The following is a 21307-nucleotide window of genomic DNA, read 5'->3' as shown; positions in this document are numbered from 1 at the left end:
ATCACTAAAAATAAAACCTAGAAAGTGGTCAGAATAAACATATTTTAATTGCTTATCATCATTTAAGCGAAACAACTTTTTCACCGTCAAAAAATAGAGGGTTTAAATTTCATCCGCATTGTAAACGTCCGCGTTAGATTAATTCCGAAAGGGAAGATTTACGCGGGGCATTCACAAAGTTTTTAATTTTATTAAAAACCCTACTTGTACGGGCGGTGGTTGTCGAGATTGGCCGCGCTGGTCCGGCGAGATACCTGCACTAAAAATAGAATAATACCACTCAGAATAAAGAGCTCTACATTTCATAGCCCACTTTAACATTGTCGTTTTATTGTTTAGAATACGAGAGAGCGCCGCGGACCGCTTTTTCCACACATTCGCATAAATGCTGGTAGAATTTTGAGGTCGAATTTCATTCTCTGACCGTATTATTTTGCTAATTGTGCTCTTAACCGCTCGAACTCAAGAATACACAATCGCGTCTTTCATTAGCATGATTCCGAGTGAGAAGAAACATTGCGTCTTGTTATAAAATATCAAGTTACCGACTGAAGCTCAAGACCACTTGGAATATGATCCAATGATTAATTATTATTAATTTTTAATTATTCCACGATAGCTGAGTGGTTTATACTTTCATCTCTGATGTTTCTTTGGATGAACGATGTAACTTTTTTAGATGCAACGCTATAAAAGATGAATTTAAGCTTTCTTGCAGTTTCTTTGCTTTGTTACAGATTCCCTATTACCCTGGATCATAACAGTTTCTTTGTAACGATGCCTTTATATTCTTTCGTCTTTTGTCTTACTATGACGTAGTAGGACAATATTTTAAAACATAAAATGTAGCATGTATAGTTGGAGTTCTTAAAGTAATTAAAGTAGCCATAACCTTATGTTAATTTTAAATAAATAATTTATGTTTATTACAACTTCACAATCAACTTTTATCAATTTATTTACTTATTTATTTTTTGTCTCTTGCTTTTTTTTCTTTCTATTATGGTCTGAAAAGCCATTTAATCTCTTTTCTTTTTGATTAATAGAAATGTGAAATTTCTAATGTCGTCGGTATTTGTTTTGTGTTGTTGCTGATCTTATAAATTAATTAGCGACAAGTAAGTACGCTTAAACCCTGTGGGTTTTTAGTACTGCTGTCTAACCGATATTAAATTTGTTATGTAAAGTTTTTGTATAATAAAATAAAATAAAAATTACTTTTAAAAGAATAATCGTTATGGACTATTAATTTGCCATTTACATGGAGATAAACATATTAGGTATTACATTATTATATTTAACTCTGGTAAGAAATATGTTTTATATTGGTTAGTTTTTTTTATATAAATGGATATAATTTATTCAATATCCATCTTGTATCCATCTTTTTATCACAAAGGGAATCGAAGTAAAACAATGCACATAATTCATTTTGATGCCCATAACGTAATGGTGGTAGTAAAAGTGAAATAACGTTACATTTATGAGGCAGTCCGGTCAAAATCCCCTTCGTAACTAAGTCTTACGGGACAGCACAATGGCTCTTGAATGATCTTCTATGGAACACCCTCTATATCACGAGCGCCTTTGTTTACTTCCTTTGTTTTTTCTCTTTGTCTTGTTAGTGGTCGTGCGGTTGATAGGTAAGATAAAACCTGATAACGCATAACTATAGTACGGAAATATCATATTACATTAAATGATGTTAATAATCTTATATCTGTTATTTAGTAAAAGTTCGTTTCTAAGACTAAAATTTATAATTCTCAACCTTATCACATTTGACAAAACAGATAACAATATATTTTTACCGGGAATTTTAGTATCAGAAGCCCACGGTTAATTACGGAAGTTATTGATGAATTATTCAGTTTTAAGGTTTATTTATTACTATGTTAAAGAGTCTGCGTGACTCTTATTTGAATCGTAATGACATTACTACAAAATAATTTTAATCTAACAGTTAATTGATATTCGAATGGCAATTTTTTTTTTTTTAAGTTCTTATACAGAATCTTTCATAAAGTGTCAAACTGACAAAGAATTTTATGAATAGCTATTCTTAACAATGTAAATACTTTAGAATCTTATTGAACGCGAAAGAAACTTCAAACATGGAACAAAAAAAAATTATAAGATCCTCCAACTCTCCCCTAACCGCATGAAGCGTGGTGGAAAGCTCAAATCACGTTTGAGGTCACAATAAAAAGTATTAAATAGCTCGGAATGTTGCTTCCTCTTGTCCTTCATAAAAACTGAGACACGCGTCGAATCCCGACGCAGGTATATTGTATAGTCCGCTTAAGAATGCTTTGCTACACTTTTTTAAACGCTAAGATTAATAAATTTTAATGCTATTGAAGATTCTTATAATATTAATTCTGAGTACAGGCAACAAATTTTGTTTTAATGGTAATAGTACCATGCAACTGTATTTATTTTATAAATGGTTTTATGTAAACCTTAAAAATCATCTTAAATGTCTAATTAATATTTTAATTAATAATAACAAAATCATTATTGTACAACGGCTTGAGGTCTTACGGCATACTTTAACATTGTTTCTCATGAAATACAAGGAAAAATATGAATTAATTTTCAACATTTTGAAAGAGCCGTCAAAAACAATAGAGCGGTTCGTAACACGTGTCTACATTGACATCTTTTTTTTCTAACCATCCGTTCGTAACAAAAGACCATCTGTCGGGTTGATACGTAACTAGTGAATTTAGAATACGAGACGATTTATGCCTCATTTAGTCACAAAGCCGGGACGTGAATGCGGCCGTGGCGCATCTGTAATTGTGGCAATTAAGAAAATGTCTCCTTTAATTTACAAGTGACGATGAACCCACGAAACGTTGGAAACAGTAGGATTTGTATCATACACAGTGTTACTGCGAGATTCTCTTCTGTATCACACATGTCTCCCATTTCCTTATACATATCTGTATTGCACGAACTCCCTTTGTTCCACTAATTAAATTAATTGTTTTAGTCATTTTAAGCGGCAGTCGCGGTCTTCAATGCACTATAGCTTACCGTTACATACCTATTATGCTTCATTAAATAAAATAGTAATCTAAATATTTCTGTATTTAGTCGAATTTTTTTCTAATACGTTAAAACACTGTAAGAAAAGTACGTATTTATTTAAAGTAATTTCAGGACTTATAATTCCTTACTAGCCCATTTCTCTGAATCCAATACAAATATCATAAATGAAACGACTATATTGTATTTCAAATTATATCAGCGCATATCCATTAGGCCTAATCAAAATTTCGAGTTCATGTGACCAGCGGGCCCTTGTTGTCCCCTTTATTTGCTGAGTAACATGATACGTCATCCACACCAACCACCAACCACCGGACGTACTCCTCATTAATGTCAATAACGTAACCCAAAGCAGACGACACTTATTAACACATTCACTGCCACCGACTCAGTAGAGTTCACTTTAACAAGTAATAGTAACATTGAACGTGTTACAGTTGACTCATACTAAAGTGAAATGTTAAATTAACAAGCCCAATGAAAGTTTATGAAAATAGAAATTAGGGTGCGATTAGTCTCTCTACTAGATCTAGTAGATCTACTGAATCTTAAGGAGTTATACATAATTAAATTTAATTTTATATTTCGTTATATAATGAATCTCTGAAATGGAACATAGTCAGGTACTAGCGCTTGATTTGGCCCATTTGACAAAATAGTAAATTCGTTATCAATGGACGTGAAAAATCATTCTAGCATTGGTTCAAAAGTATTATAGTTAATGTTGTGTTTTGTTACTACGAGTACATTGTTATATTCTTAGCTAGGAAACGTTAGCATAGGAAAAATAAAAATAAATTATTTTGCCGTAGTAAGTAGTGTGCAAACTGCATCAAGTTTAATTTGAACAGATTGCAATTAATTGAAAATGAAGTTCCGAGTATTTTACTATTTAAATGACTGAATCTGCTTAGCGTTTTTGTTTATAAAGAGAAATAAACGAATTGAAGTTTATTCCAATAGTTTGCTTTCGTCAACAACTGCTTCGGTAATTTTTATTATTGTGAATATTAACTATATTTTTGTTGAAAATAAATACGGAACTTTTCAAGATAGACTGAAATATAGAATAATAATACGGTTTAGTCTGGACTTTTCACTCCTTTGTAAAATATCCAGAGGTCTCTGACTACTAAGTAACAAATAATTCAGACCTTTGAGTGTGATGAGTTTAAAATCTAATCTAGCCCATTGATAACGACTGTTAAAAGTAATTAAATATTTTTCAGGAATAACAAATATGATATGACCTATCTAATGATAGGCGCAATTATTTACAATTCACTAGGCTTGAAGCCAAAACAAATGTTTATACAGGCTATATGTTTGAATTTGTATGTTCTTTGAAAGGTTCAGACTGTGCTCCACATGTTTACACAAGGACGGTGGCCTTTTGTTATATCTCGCTAAAGGGTTACTTACACAAAAGAAATTCAAGTCACTATGCCAAAGGAATATTTTATAAACCCGCTTTGTATTTACAAACGAATAACTATCGCCTAGTATTGTTATATATGCTATGACAATAGTTATAAATTTAAGTGCCCCAATGATAAATGTTGTGGAAAATATTACAGTGACTTTCCATTACATGTACCACCGTAAATAATACGGGTGTTATGACGAAGAAACTTTACTGTAAACTTTGAATAGTAAAGGCGCAGGAAACAAAATAAAAGCGAATAGAGTAGAGGGAGTAATATCGAAAGAACAATACGTTGATGCAATTTAATAAAATATTTCAAGTTAAAACTAAATAACTAATGTTAGGAAGATGCGACACTGTGCCGGTGAGTCGGCAAAGTGTCGCATTTTCTTCCCCTCACTAATCAATCTGACACTTGGTAACGAAAGCGCGCCATTCGCGCCTAAGGATTCCTTACTTATAACGTCTAAAATTAATTGTAGATTAAGACTAAGACACCATACATGGTACACTCAGTGTACTCATCAAAGTATCAGTGTCATGTGTCTCTTAATTCATCCGTACAATTATAAATAGTAGAAATTAATGTAGAAATTTCTGTCGTAGTTTATTCGTATCTTAAAACCATATTATATTGAATTATTTCTATTAACACCACATTGTTTCAAGTACTAAGATGCGAATCAATTTGAGTAACATGGAAACACTTACGAGATATCTGGTAATATGCGGAAACATCGAAAGTTCGTGAACCTTGTTTTGAGGGTGAATTTAGGTTGAGTACACGCTGGCGCATTGCCAACGCGTTTATTCAATGATGATAGAACAATCATGCAACTTGCACTAAATTTTAATAACAATTGTTACTTTTATGCGGAAGAAATAACAAAACGCTTTTGTAGAATAGGCGATAAAAAATATACTTCCAATATATTAAGTAGTTTAATATCATCAACAATTCATTAAAACATATCAATGTAACGAAGTATATTGAAGGATTTTTTACTTCAGATGTTGAATTACAAATTTACACAATCTAGAACAGATAAGAGCATTGTATTCATCATCAGCTCACTATGCGTCCCCACCGAGGGGCTCGGAGCCTTCCCTAAGTTAAGGGTGATTAGGCCATAGACAACCACGCTGACCTGTATTTCAATAACTAATCCAAAACCAGAGATTAAACAATGTTCACTGAATGAATATAGAACAAAACATGAAATAAAAATATTTCCATTAACAAAATAAACAAAATTCCTACTGCATGTTAGTGGATTAATACAGTTAGCTTGAAAAATCCCCTTTGTTCTTATATCCATTCGCCACACTATTTTGTTGCGTTCGAATTCAATAACAACTATCAATAAAAATACTCGGAAAACATGAGAGAGTCGGTGATTTTTTGTATTGGAATTTCGATGAATATATTCTCTACAATTATTGTAATTCTATTATCAATGAATTTAATGTCCTCTTTCGGAGTTTATTGCGAACATTCATATTAACATGATATTTTTTTATATATATTACGTGCCATCCCTGTTCGGGTAATGTTCTAACTCAATTAAAGTGATGGTGCAGTTTAAATTATGTTGTCCGTTGCATTTATCGGACCACTTGTGGGCCAAAATAACCGCAGCCCGGAACGCTAATGAATCATAAAATGTTATTCTTGTAAAATAAGTCGAGAGAGATTGGTTAAAAATTTGTAGTCCTAAATTATTCGGTCTAATGGATTGATGTAATGTAAACTTTTGATTTATTAATTATGAATTTAACTATAATTAATTTTTCAAAGATTTAAAATTAAGCTAAGTGGTTTAATATGCAAAGATCTTTCTTTCTAAAGTTCTTCAATTATCTACGTTGTTATAATAGTTTTTATTTTACACTCTTTAAATATAATACTTGGATAAAAAATAATTTTTACTTATTACATTTCCGTCGATAATTAACAAAACAATACGTTTTGAAAAGAAAATATTTAATGGCATCATAGTCGATATATGATCGTTTAAGTCTCAGATGTTCGCGTATTGTTAAAGGCGAGAACAATGACCGCAAAGCGAAATGCAACGGTGCAGCCCCGGCGACGGAACATCGCAAGAAATCGCAAGCACGAGCAATTACAACGTCCGAAACAATGGTGAGAAATAGTAGAGGCTTAAATATATTCCATCTGTGGGAAAACAAAGCAAATTATCACATTTCTCCTTTAAGTATTGTTTGCTCTCGACTAATTTACTATGTAAAGATATACCTATAAGTAAACATTTTAATACAGTTTTAATAATGGAAGAGGTCCACAACAAGAGCTGGCACATCAATAAAACAGCTGGAAAGGATAAAAAACCAACTTTGGCCTGCTTATTGCAGTTACTTCCAAAAGTCTCGTTTATTGTCGTATAAATCACGCCAATTTATGACGCAACTAGAATACGTATTTGTTCATTTTTGTGTTAAATTTTCATCATAAAATGTGGCAACCCTTATATACTTATGTACAACGTCAAAAAACGAAACGTCAAGGTCCGCGGGTCCGCGGCCAGTGACGGCCAGTCGGTCGTCAGTCCGGTTGGTTCGACACAGTCTGTTTCCGACGCGATGCCAACGCGCTGCGAAACCTGTCTTTAACTGCAACGAGTTTTATGAAACTTAAATAAATAATAGCTACTGTTCTATGACTTACAACAATGTTAAATTACGTATATTTTTCCTCGTACCTCAATTAAATATTTCATTTAACAATATTTTCCTCTGAGATGGAAAGTTAATTAATATTTCTCTAGTAAAATAAACCAAAAGAAATAATCCTGGCATTGTATCAATTAATACAATATTACGTCGCTGGAGTCCCATATTGTTATTGCTACACCATCGACCTCTCAGAGAACTTGCATACTTTTATTCTGAGTCACAGATCCTGTTTAAATTAACAGCATCTAGTACGTACAAACTTAAATTAAGTCTTTCTGGGCATTAAGAAATTACTAGAAATAATGAACTAAATAAGATTCAGGATAAGCTTAATATTTGCCTCCTACCTTATGCAGGGAATTTTTTGACCGTTTAACTAGTAAATGTGTCAATGGTTTTTCAAGAACTTATGTAAAACTTGAAAATTTTCTCACTACTTTTCAAACGATTCATTAAAAATATAAATATTTTAATTAAGGCACAGTAAACGATGGGTGAAGGTGGAAAGAAACTTGAAAAGAAAGGGATGTATAACGTCCTTGTACCAGTGAACCAATAACTTCTTTTTCTTTTTAGAATTACTTTATTAAACCTCATAAGCAGCAACATTCAATTCATAGCAATACGGACTAGTTGTTAACCCGGTGTACTTATCAATGATTCCTAAACGAAAGAAATTGATGAGACATCTTAAGATCATAAAACAATCTAAGCACTTATAAATAATAGCTTAGTAGTCTTTCTAACGACTGGCACGAGTATAATATCATAGTAATAAAACTAACTTCAGTTTATTACTGCGCTCACTTACTAAATTGCACGCTATGTGGGCGCAATTCATAACTATCGTTGTGAGGTTAATAAAATAAACTATAACAATACATATAAATATCTAACCAACGATAATATCAAATAAAATTAATGATTTAACGTAACATAGAAAACGGAGCAGGAAACCCTATTTTACAATTAAAACTACACAAGCAAGAGAAAAACAAGTTAACAAAAGCAAAGAACAAACCGGGGAGCTCTGGGTCCGATTCTAACAACAAAAACTCGACACCTGAGTGAAATTGTCGGGAAAATATTCGCAATGTCCGCGCTTCCCGTCCGCTGCAAACCGGTTGGGACACGATAAAGCCGGTTATCAAGAATTCAGAAGCTGTACGAAAGCGATATTACTCCGAGATGCACTCTGCAGACGGAAATTTACATTATTGAAAACTGGCTAGAGCTGGCTTATTGGCTTAATGTGTCATAATTCAACTATAAATGGAATCAGCACGAGCCAAATTAATTTTATCGTCTGGTTTCAGTGAAAGTAGTCTTTTACTAAAAATTCTGACCGCGTTGTAAATTTAACGGTATTTTTGGCCAATGACATTATATTTGTATTTTCAGACCACTTAGTACAAAGATCTAGCAAGAATAAATTAAAAACCCCCGATTCTCTCTGTTGTTTTAATACTAGCTTTTGTCGACGACTTCGTGCGAGTGGAAATAAGAAAAAAGTTGTAGTAGTAGTAGTATCGACGTAGTCTTATGAATCATAATGACGTCACGACGTAATAAATACAAAACAAGCCATACTGGCAATGAGATATGATAAAATTGTGTAAATAATGACTAATATCTCATAATATGAAAATGTTTAGAAATTTACTACTTTCATTAGATACTGCATCTGCAATAAAAACAAGAGAATAAAGAGAACTACGATGTTGACACGAAAAACATTACCCTCAGAAAGAAATATAAACTCTAGTGTAATGAGATCATATTCCACATTACCATATATACAGAAATTCAGCGCATAAACAAACAGATAATAAGAATTTTTAAATCGAAAAACTTCAAGATAAACTTGGATTTATTCAGTAGAATATTTTCATTGGTTGCGGTAATGCAGTTGGGATGCAAGCGACCGCTTTGCGCAAGAATATTACCTAATCTCATATCGTTAAAAGTAAGCGAATTCTGGATTTTAAACATTTTCCTAAGATTTTTCTACATTCTATTATATTAATAATAGCTATAAACCAAGCAATGTCATTCAAATATTAGCATGTCGAAATAAATTACATCATTTATTAAATTGATTTCTCCAATTTGCTAAGATGTTTATTTCCCTTTTGCCTTTTTAATGTCAGTATTAATAGAGAACATTGTTGATCATTGTAATTTATCATCTTCGCTTTGAGTTTGCTTTTATTAAATACATTCAACCTACAGACCTCGAGCAACCTCAAGCGAAATAATTAAAGACTATTTGATCATGTGATGTCTTTTTATTTATTTTGCCGCATTTCCTAATACTACATGATGATGAACAACATGGTTATCTGCTAGGTAAACCTACATTTTAACCGGTTATATAGTAGTCTTCTTCTTCACCGCTCTGTCCTTGGCTTATCTCATGGCGATCGTACTGTCTAGTACAAGTATTATTGGAATAAGTCCAGAGGGTTAGTGATCGGCCCCGTGATCTTATTCAATAAACATCTCTACTAGTACCATATTGTGAAATTCAGAAATATATTTTCTGTTTCTCTTCGGACATCGTGGCCAAATTACCTGAAGACTCACTGTTAGTAGTTACAGCCATTTTCTTGTTCAGTAAAAAGCAGTAGAGCTATTATATTAAAAGATATTAAAAGTCATATCATTTGATCTCATAGAAATAGCAAAAGAAAATATAATAAGAGTATTAGATAAAATTAGGATTTTTATCTTATATTTTTATAAGGAGCTGTATTTATATAAATTCATGTTGCATAAATATTTGTGCTCATCTTACCACAGCCTTGAAATATATGAGTCATGTCGCGCATGTTATTAGCGCGCAAGGAAACAGTTATTTATCAATTTACATACGGACGAATCGTATTTTGGCGACCCAATAAATATCAACCAATCCACAAACAAGCACTCAGGCCTGCAGTCCCAATATGTAGCTAAGACTGATACTGATTTTCATTTATCGTGGTTATGACATTGGTTTTTGTATTTTTTCTACCTCGTTTGCAAAACTACATGGTTAGGATATTTTTTTTACGTAAGGTGTTTTGATACATGCAATTCAGAAGTGAAACATTGGAGCAACCGTTCTTAGCTCCGAATGTAAAATGTTTTTCTTTTATCAACGCTATTTACACTAAAGATATAACCTCAAAGTGTACAATATTGTTCTAGTTCTATAGTATAAAAACGTGTGCATATAACATAGTTTCGCACAGATAACATATTTCACCTCCGATAAATCGAACAGCATACGTAGGGACTACCTGCTTCACAAGATAACATATCTCTGGATATCAGTCACCAACATAAATAGTAATGCACGACATTCTCTTATTATCGATTTTGATTTAATTTAACTTCACTCAATGTCTAAAAAATAAAGCATGCTTATAAAGTAAAAATTTACGACCTACAATAACCTCAGTAAATTATGGTTTGCCATTTATCTCAATCAAGTCTTGTAACTCTGTACCAAGAGTCGTGTTTGGAATTCTTGTAATATAAAATGTAACATGCCAAGAGTTCTGCTCCCCTGGTACACTGACCCCTGTCACATTCACCTAACAACCGAATAGGAATCACAACCTCTTTTTACAATTCCTCTGAGAGGTGTTGCTATTTTTTATTTAAACGTGTATTGTGTAAATAATTGTAAAGTTAGGTAATCTTTTTTTCATAAAATAAAATGCTTTAGTTAATTAATTTAGAAAGCAAACGTCGGATTATTTTATAGTGGAACACTATATGAAACTGCGGTATATAATTTATGATTTTGTTTTACGTTTGATTTACTGCATTCTGCTTGTAGTTTTACTATGCTATGTACCAGGGCATCATACCACGTGTGCGGTAGTTATGTTGTCACGTAAGTGGCCCGGTACGTGATGAGTGTGATGTGTGTTCGTGTGATTCATCACGGTGACCCACATCACAACTACACCGTTACTATAAAAGTATACTTTGCCATTTTAACGAGGCGCACTCCGACCTTTTTTTTAATTAAAGCCAGCGACGCACTTACGGTTGCATTCTTGGAAACGTAGCACAAACTTGGAATACCTTACCAAATGTACCAAATATCTGCTAGATATAAAACTCCTTACTAATACCAGTTTGTCCTTTTAAGTTCTTTTAGGCTTTTTAGTCACTGCATGTAATACGGCCTGCAGCTAGCCAGCGATAACCATGAACCTCTTGCATCTTTGTTCTCAATGACATGCTAAATTAGAGTTGATATATTACGAAGATTTAATCAATTTCTTAATCTTTCGACGTCAGTTTTTAGAAGTTAATATCCTGTAAAGCACTGTATACTATCGTAATAGAAATTCTTTAAGCAAATCTTACGAGATCTCTTCAACTGTTAACATTGGACTTGGCAAGTTTTATACATTCAGATATCTCTTGAGGAACGATGATGTCTACATAAATAGCTAGCACAGTCATTATGACAGCTTGTGTGCGCGTTAACTGCAAACAGCTAAGGGTAACGACACCACTGATGCGTTCAATTTGCATGTATACCGCATTAGAGCTGGATTCACGCAGTAGCAACATGCTTGATTGGAATACAATATAAATTATTACGACCTTTATTCTTTGTTTTATCTATTTTTTAGAATATTTTAGTGAAATGCAGTTAGAAAACTTTAGTCCCCTTGAACTCAAGTTTGACATTACATAATGACTAGATATCCGAGGTCACAAGACAATGAAGTGCAAGGTTCTTCACTTCACATTGCACATAAAATATAACACAATTCATTTTGTAGGGATTTACTATAAGCGTGACTGTTATTATTCAGTTCTTCCAAGGACTCAATCCAGACGCTGTCCCGCCGTAAATAAAGAACTAAATAGGTACACAGGTGTTTCTAATTATCCAAGTGTCTGTACTTTCGGAGACTAATGAATACAATCATGATTGTAAATCATAAAATGGATAAAATATTTTCGAGCATTTATCTGTTCACAAAATTTGCATGTAAAATTACAAAGCGTTATCATACGCGGAGCAATCATTAGTCCATTATTCAAATTGCTGTTGAACAAAAGAGCGGATGCGATATTTCCATTCGATCGATTCGCTGGCGTTCGGGTGAGAAAGTAACGCATGGACGCGTCCAGAACGAATGTGGCAGAATTCTCAATTGTTCCAGGAAACCTTGTTCTGTGGCCGTGCCGCGTTACTGCCCTGTTGAACGCCTAACGGACGGCAACGGTTTTTGCACAAGTCTCTAAACTGTTGTAGATTAATCTTGTCTATGGTTTTAATTCTGTAGTAGCTTGTATTTAATTATTTGATATTGCGGTTTTTCAGAAGCGCTGATAGCAGTATTACATGATTTTTGTAATATAAGAGAAATATTTTAATGAAGAAGTACATCTATTTATTCGCTGATAAAAAAAATTATCGTGAACCTTATCCGACTTAAGTGTACCTTAATCTTTACTTAATTTTAAGCACAAAAGATTAATAACACAATTATTATTATTTACATATTAAATGGACTTAATAAAAATACTCCCAAAAAGTTTTTTTTTCAATTTATCACTCGCAAAATTTTATTATTTTATAGACTAGGTGGGTTTTACTATACATTCTAACCTCAAAAGAACATGTATGAATCATATATTTCCATGTAATTTAATTTGCAACGTTCAAAATTTACTTATTTTATACTTCTCATTCGTAGTTATCTCCACAATCAAGTAGCGTATTTTGATATTAAATATAAATCTTCAATGAAGTATTTAAAACAATAAGTTACCTGTTATAACTGCCAAGAAGACCGCTAAAGCCGCCACACCTGTCGCTCTTACTCGCGTGGCCCTCATTTTGTCTCTTTTCAACACGATACTAGTTTACGTTCTCATAAACAAGAAAAACAAAAGTAATTTAAACCAGAGTCTTCAACTGCCCTTGTCCTTCGTATAAAAATAATTAAATTATTACACTTGCGATTTGTTACACCTACGCGGAGTATATTGTTTATTTGAGATCAAGTAGATAAAAGGTAATCCACAAAATTACACAACAAATGTTCTTAACTTTTCCAAATTGTCGAAAATAATGTTTTTCTCAATTGTTCACTCAAGTTCATCGTGATGCTTTACTGTGTTTAAAGATTCGAAGGTGGAAAGAATCTCAAACTTGTTTCGTATCGCAGTTTCTGTGTAACGACAGAGCTGCGTACGTCCGTCCTACTCGAGCGCGAAGCCGAACTGTTGCTACACGAGCGACATGCCGCTGTGACGAACGAATGAGGAACTATAGGCGCCGCCGCCGTTGGCTATGCAACTTGTATGGAATACAAAATTTATTGCAAGTTGGAACGTTAATTTCAAATTATATTCTTCAAAAACAGAGAGTAATAAATTAAAACAAGTTAGGTTGAATCTGCACGGCTTATTTATTGAACATTCTATTGTAAGTTATCAGTTTAACAATTGATTAATATTTTAAGTGCTTCTTAAACCGTAATTATCAATAGAGTCTTGAAGAAAAAAAAATAATTTAAAGACAAAACTTTAAAATGTTCAACTTATATACTACTCGGTAGCCACGTGACGAAATGCAATTTTTTGGGATTTGAGAATTTACTTTGACTTGATAAGTTCTCGCACTCCGTAACATGTACCTACTAAAACTAGACTCACAGAATCCTCCGAAAATGATTTATTGCAAGTTTCTGAGATCATCATTCTTTATGACCAATATTATACATACGATAATAATTTTCATCGTTATCCTTCGTTAGGTAAGGCTAAGTATTAAAATAATAATTGTAGATTATACTATGTTTCAACATCATTAAATAGAAAATAAGCAAGTTATTTGTTGCTTACTTACAAAAAACATTCAGCTCTGTAATTTATTATACAAAACCTAAAGTAAGTTTACTGTAGCTAACATAAATCTGTCAAAAAAGTCTGTCGCCGACCGACACGATATGAAACTCACTTAGATTAACCTAAATAGTAATTATAACTAGCCAGTGTTCTAATCCGTTTTTTAACATTTTAATATGCTTGCAATGAAAATTTATTTATATAGATATAATCAATCATATAATCAAGTATATTCGGAGATATATAAAATATGGTGCATAGGTTTAAAAATAAAAAAAAACGCAAACCGAAAAACATACTTTTAATTTATTTAAAAAAGGTTTTTTTAAACGAAATGCATAAAAATACATAAAAATAAACCAACTTATTAGGTAATAATAATGTAGCAACCGCGTCAAAGGCTATTCATTTGATGAAACATAAATTCGAAAAATAATTTAATTTGGTCATCCATTGTCAACTTTGCACAGTCTAGTAGTCAGGACTCAGGGCTGCAATTGCCTAATAGAGCGGTTATTGGAATATGGGGTGTACGTTTTTAATTCTATTTGCCCAGTCAAAACAAGGGCCAGTCCTCATCCCCTTTCAATTAATTTATCCGAGTAACCCACTACGTCACTTCTTTATTTCGTTTCCAATTTCCTAAAATCAAAATAAAAGGCGTTATTGTGTTTCTTATTATAGCAGAAAAAGAGTACACAGGCAAGATAAATAGAATCATAAAATAATTTAATTATATCCGAACAAGTTCGAAAAAACATACTATTCTTGATTCAAAAATGGCAATAAGTAAGCTTATTATACATAATGTCGTGTTAAATTCAATAAAATGAAAATATCGTTAATATATATGATTAGAATAATAATCGTATGTAATTAAAAAAAGTCAAAGTAAAGGTATTATCAACTTAACAGTCGGTTAGCGAATAAACGTAACTGTGTAAATATCCAACATTTCAATCTGTTAGCGATTTGCATTAACCGAACTCCAAACAAAGTGTCGGCGTAGGCTTCGTTTGCTCGCGGCTTCCGTCGACAGCTTCACTTATCGTCAAGTCGTGAAATAAAACCTTTCTCGCTGTGCTTGTGGTTATTTTCCAGCCAGTCGATGACTTGCGTATAAAGCCGTTTTAATTTGTGTGATATTATAACAGATTTTTTTATTGAGTATATTTAAAAATGGAGTGTTGTGATTTCGTCATTAAAAGAAAGAAAATATTACTAAAAACTAACACAGGAAAATCATAGCTAGTAAATTTGCAATGGCCCCGTGGGTTTATGTCATTATTATAAATACGAAAGTTTCAGCATAGCCTGAATGACCTCAAATTTAAAAAAAATATAGCATGCAGTTGCTTCCATTTAATTTAACACATACGAATGTTCTAACTACGATTTAGTTTTGAAGAGCTTTCGTATTCTCAGTGGATCTGCGTTGCATAAATTATAAAACACAAATCAAAGGCACAAACAAACGACTATTTCTCTTTGTTAGAAATTTCATACTGTCCGGGAAATACAATCCACCTATCTAATAGAGGATCCTCTATGCTCTATATGGACGTATTTTCTGCTTCTTTGAAACGTGGACGTAGATAAACTTGAATATTACATGAGCATTTGTTTTTCAAATAAAACAAAAGCATGTTTCAGCGGAAAAATGCTATATGTATATAAAAATGCTAGTATGGACTTTAATAAATATTTGTATTATAGTACTTATAATTGCTTGTTTTTTATGAAAATAATGTGTGAAGGAGTTTAATTTATGTTGATTCAACTGTGAGTTTGTACCGCCAAAAGTATTTACATAAGACTTCATTTATAATTTTGGGAATAAAGATATCACAACATGTGTCATGTTACCGGTGGTAGAGCCCGCTTTAACATCTTCGCACGAATTGGTCCGGGTCGCCTGGTGAAATACCACTACCACACACAAGACAGACGGGAAGTGGAAGCAATTCCGTGTTTCGTCTGAAGAGTGTGCGTCCCGGAGGCCTAATTTATTCCTCTTTCCCTTCCCACCCTTTTGTCTTATAAGGCAAGGATGGGAAGTCGAAGTGGACTATCCGGATGAGAGGATGCATGAGAAGGGTAAATATTTTCTTTCTGTGCATCCTCTCCTCCGTCGATTAAAGATAGGCAAAGCATATGTAATTGCGTATGTCTGTGGTCAACGGTCACCTCGCTATTTCAGCGATTTCAGGTGGCCGCTCGCACGTCTGCCACCTTATGATATAAAAAACCTTTGTGTAAGTCCGTCGCGAAATATGAAGGTCGAAAAAAGTCGATAAATATTTCAGTGGATTAACAGTATTAGTTAAACTTATAACAATAGGCCACAATGTCGTATAAAGGCCTTTAGTGCGGCGTAACTAGAGATATCCCATCTGTATTTTTATCATCATGTAATAGAAAATAACACATAGTTATGTGAAACCTAACAAATATATCTATTGTCGTCATTTGTTTACGTCTAATTATGTAAATGAGAGTTACAGCAGTGGAATTTCACGGTTAATCGGTACATGTATCTTCAGAACGATTGACATTCAGAGGAACATCACTAGTTTAGAATAACCTAAAAAGTATCGATATATCACATCGAATTGGTATCGATAGCAATTTTACACACACATTAGCACGTAATTTATACAAGCGACCTCGTTTAGCCCGAGCCGACGTTAGCGAGGGATGGGCTCAGCCCCATCTGATGTCCCGGCGGATTAGTGACGGCACACTGCCCTCTGAAATCACCAATATCGTTAAGGTGAGGCGGCCAGGATATTACAAAATTCTAAATATAGCAATATGCGGCGCTAGTCGTGCGTGATATTTGCGAAAAGCTAAATTATAAGCTTCCCTGGTTACCGATAACGATATCAAAGATCATTTATAATGTCAATGCAAGTAAATTTAAATTCATGTCATAGAAACAATGATAGGTTAGTGCCCGAGTGGTACGTGAATATGGGATGACTTGCATCAAGGATATTTTGTTTCTGATTAGTAGAATCAACAATAGTATAGTAGTATGCCAAAAATAACGTTTTAATTTCCTATTTAAATTATGGCATATGATATTTTGAAATTACTATCACAGCTTAAAAAGATATGTTAAAACCTGAAGTAATTATTTTCTTTGTATCCTGAAATAAAATAAATTATAAACTAATCAAATAAATCGGCAATAATCCTCGCCTAAACAAATATATTTTAATCTGAACTAATCTGTTTTAATATGCCGCGTTATATGACTTCCAAACTTAATTGAGTACGGAAAGGAATTCACGCTTCAGACGTTCCCCATGAAAGCCACAAGCTTGAGGGCGCGGGACATTCAGAGACTGCATTAGTGAGATCCACGTTATGACTTGGAAAATGCGACACACCGTACCCTAAAAGGGAGTACTGTATTTATGACGTACATTTGATTTATTGCTCAACAGCCCTCGAGTACGTTTTGTTGTTTCTTTGTGTTGATGAGGGCGTCGCACCCCGGAATCTTGAGACAATCGGAGGATGACACTGGGTATCCAACTTTACTTGCGTCGAATACCTTACTGTAATGCGATAAAATTTGTCTAAAATTCTACTATATATGACAAAAATATTTTCTATCATTTACTTCCTACTATCGACGAAATTTAACGAATTACGCTAAGGTAGGTAAATTCAAATCATAGTCACCTTTGCTTAATTTATTCGACGTAAAGAAACATATACGGTTTAATGTGAAGAAAGGTAAAGTTGTTAGTAACTAAAGTAACTATCATTAGATGGCGATTTACAATTCCTCGTGTGTTCGCAGTCCATTATTCACATTTCATTCTTGCGTGACAACATTGAAAGCTACTGCGGGAACAGCTACGTTGCGTAAATCATTTGAATTACACACTGGCGACTACTGCCCTAACATCTTAATGCTCCCGCAGCGTTTTCATTGCTGTCTTACAACTGTAGCATTTTATCTGTACAGTACAAAATGAAACAAGACGGTGAAATAATTTGCTCTTAATAAACAAAACATTTGTTTTTATTACTATTAAATAAGCAATATCCTTACGTGCTTAATTGCTAATATTTTATAGCAGGAACTGTAATAGGAAAGTTTATTATGAAAATAAAACAACCATATTTCATTTTCACACAAGCCTTACAATAAATTAACCTTACTTTTCTCGTTTAAACTATGTTAAACAGTAACAAATAAAGTAGTGTGAAAAAGTTAATGAATTTTTTATGGTTGTTGTCACGCGAGTCTTGGCACGAAATACCAAGACCTACCGTAAAATGTAGATAAGAGCTAAATAATTGGGTCACGGCCGGATTAAAACCTAACGATCGGAAGTATGCATATCGCACATACAACTACATATGTGGATTAAATACTTGACATTAATAAAGCTCCGATCAAATTAATTGAAATGTTTTTATTCTTTTGTTTTTAAACAACTTTAACAAGGAGTTCATTTCGTCTGTATATATATTTTTTAATAGAAAAACTGATCGAATTTTTACTCCCGAGAAATAGGAGGAACATGACGACTTAGAGCACTAAGCGGTATTAAATCATTTTTGCTCAAAATATAAGTCAAAAAAATTCTCAGATACTTAAAGATTGTCTGAAGTAGAAAGCAGTCTGCTAGCATAAGTGTCAAAGCTTGGTAACATCAAACGTTCCACGTTTAAACGAGGTTTTGGAGATGAGCTTGAAAACAAAAGGAGATAGCGGAGATTAATTTCTATTCTGCAGATATGAGAGTGGTTTGCGGGTCGGAAGGCGATTGAAATGAAGTGGGTTAGTTGAATGTGGCACACGTGAACGCCTCAGCGACGATAGCTTTGCAATTAAATAGGTCGTCTGCTCGCCCCGGACTCTTCAATCGATGTTGATATAAAGGTGGCCTGGATCATTTACATTAAGTAAATAGAGTTCTATGTTCTGCATTTTCCCATAAAACAGTAATGTTTAACATGAAGATAATATTTAACAGTAATTGTTTCGTATATACGGAAGTTTAGGTTTACAATTTTTGGTTTGTAACAAAATATAAACTAACTAACAACTACCTAACACTGAAACAGTTAAATAGTTTAGTATATTTGGTACCGAAATAAAACATAGTCTGTAAGGGCGCATTGTCTTTTTTATACCAGAATAATGTTGGGTTCCCATAGCAATTTATTTTTTTCGCGGGAACAATAAACTATAGAATTACTTAAGTAATTTTTGAATGGTTTGACTCTTTTTCTAATCAGTTGCTTTCATCTGTTTGTATCATACCAATCTGAGTTTTATTACTATTCTTACAGCTAAATCTCTTTCCCTTGCGTAAATCCTGTCGTCCTGTTGTCATTCTGACATGACACATGTTGTCATTCACATATCTATTTATCTGACAAGCGCCGACGGGGCCACGTGGCGCGGATTCGCGACATAAGCTACAATTGAAAAAAAGTCGACGTCTAATCTGGAAAGTCAATGATGAGATTATGTGTATTTACTTCTACTTTTTCCTCCGGCTATTGACTGCAAATATAAAGGATGTTCTTTTAATTGTAACTTGATATATCGTAAGCCTATGAAGATTTATATTTCACAAAGACTTAAGGCATTATTTAAGGACACAGAACACAATTATTTTTACTGTGTTAGTATATCGTTAAGAAGACATATTTCTAGTTCTAAAACCTTAGTAGACCAATCTCCAACTTTTCCTTTTAAAATAAGAAGACTTTTTTTTTTATTTTTACTTAACATTTTAACACATATTCCTTTTGGTCTGATTTTGACTTTCTCCAAACCTACTGATACACCTTTAAATGTTGTACTAGTATTGAAAAGGATTTCATTTGACCCGAATTGAATAGTTTCCCCTAATCGATTCGGTACAATAGCAGTTTAAATCGGATGCTAAACACGTGTCAAACGTCGTGACATTGCTAGCAACGAGACTCGAAATAATATAATAGTATGACAAGAGATCAGGAAAGGGGGACACAATAGATAGACGTATGTGCAATGTGCGTAACGAATGGCACGCCCAGGGTTGCCAAAATATCCGGCTAGTGCATAATGGTGCTACGGGTTTTACATCATAGTTTTTGAGTCGATAGTGTGTAACTAGCCTATTGTTTTTTAATTCATTAGTAGAGGTGTCGTCGTCAAGACATTGATTGTCGTTTGTATATTTGACGTCAGTTTTCGCGTCTAGGTTTATAAAAAGTTGACAGCCCTTGGCACACCCTGTATCTGTCGCTATTAGGGCGAAATATCCGATGGCGTAAAAAATAAAAATTAATCGCATCAAGTTTTACTGTAGCGTGAAATATTGAAATATTGTTGAATACTCGTTAGTGTCACTCCTCTTGATTCGTTTTGCGTTTTAACTGGAAATTCGTTGCAGCTTTTTTTTTTTTCAAATTTAATTATTATTTATAAGGATATTTTTAGAAGGATAATTAATAGGAAATCAATTACTTGTTTGCGGTTTCAATTATTTATTGGAATTAAAAACTATTTTTCAAATACAAAGTAATTAATATATTGATTATTATTTTTCTTTTAATTTATAGAAAGTCATGAGAATAAAGTTTAATTATATTACTCCATGCTAAAATGTAAATAAATTATATATGTTTAACTATGTAAATTGTCCTGGAAGATTTACTTTAAGTGCCTTTTTATACCATTTAGTTAACAACCAAGACACGAGTAACAATTTTAGTAACGATGCAATGACATTACTAGTTCGTAAGTTCGATTTGATGTTATTTGTTAGCATGCATCGTGTGTCTGTTTGTGCATTCGATATAAGTTTACGTAGCTCACAAGTCCAGTTCGTCTGTCACTGAATATTCATGAGCTAGAGTCGGTTGGAGTTGCCTTCGCTGCGCCGATATCTTCCTACTCGACAAATTAGTTTAAAACTCTCGTTATAAATGTCAAGACAGGAATTATTAATGCTAGCACTGTTTATGTGCTTATATTACACGTTAATTGCAGTTTAATTTATGATTTGTGTGATAAGAAGTGACTTATTAACGAAATAATTTAATATAAATCGGATATATTTAACTTATCAAAATCTGTGGATTCGGAGGTTGTAGTTGATTGAAAATACAAATATACATGTTAAAACAAATTCCAATCAAGTCAGTCAATAGAGCAATTAACAAGTTAATTAAATAAATATCCTACTCCTATCATATCAAATGTAAAATTAGCGCATTTCTATTCAGGCTACA

General features: G+C 33.1%; 1 protein-coding gene across 4 annotated transcripts in view; it reads right to left on the bottom strand.

Annotated features, from left to right (window-relative positions):
• Fas2 (neural cell adhesion molecule fasciclin 2) overlaps positions 1-13438 on the bottom strand; it is a 78839-nt gene extending 65401 nt beyond the window's left edge. For all 4 annotated transcript variants that reach the window (XM_013317526.1, XM_013317527.1, XM_013317528.1 and 1 more), the window contains exon 1: positions 12973-13438. In XM_013317526.1, coding sequence (XP_013172980.1) covers positions 12973-13039 — 67 coding nt within the window. In that variant the 5' untranslated portion in view covers positions 13040-13438. The remainder of the gene's footprint in view (positions 1-12972) is intronic.
• Between the last annotated feature and the right edge of the window lie 7869 nt (positions 13439-21307).

The sequence above is a fragment of the Papilio xuthus genome, unplaced genomic scaffold, assembly GCF_000836235.2.
Source record: "Papilio xuthus unplaced genomic scaffold, Pxut_1.1 DF826938.1, whole genome shotgun sequence".
Classification (NCBI taxonomy): Eukaryota; Metazoa; Arthropoda; class Insecta; order Lepidoptera; family Papilionidae; genus Papilio; species Papilio xuthus.
Note: the sequence above shows the minus strand (reverse complement) of the source record. Positions and strands in the feature narration are given on the sequence as shown.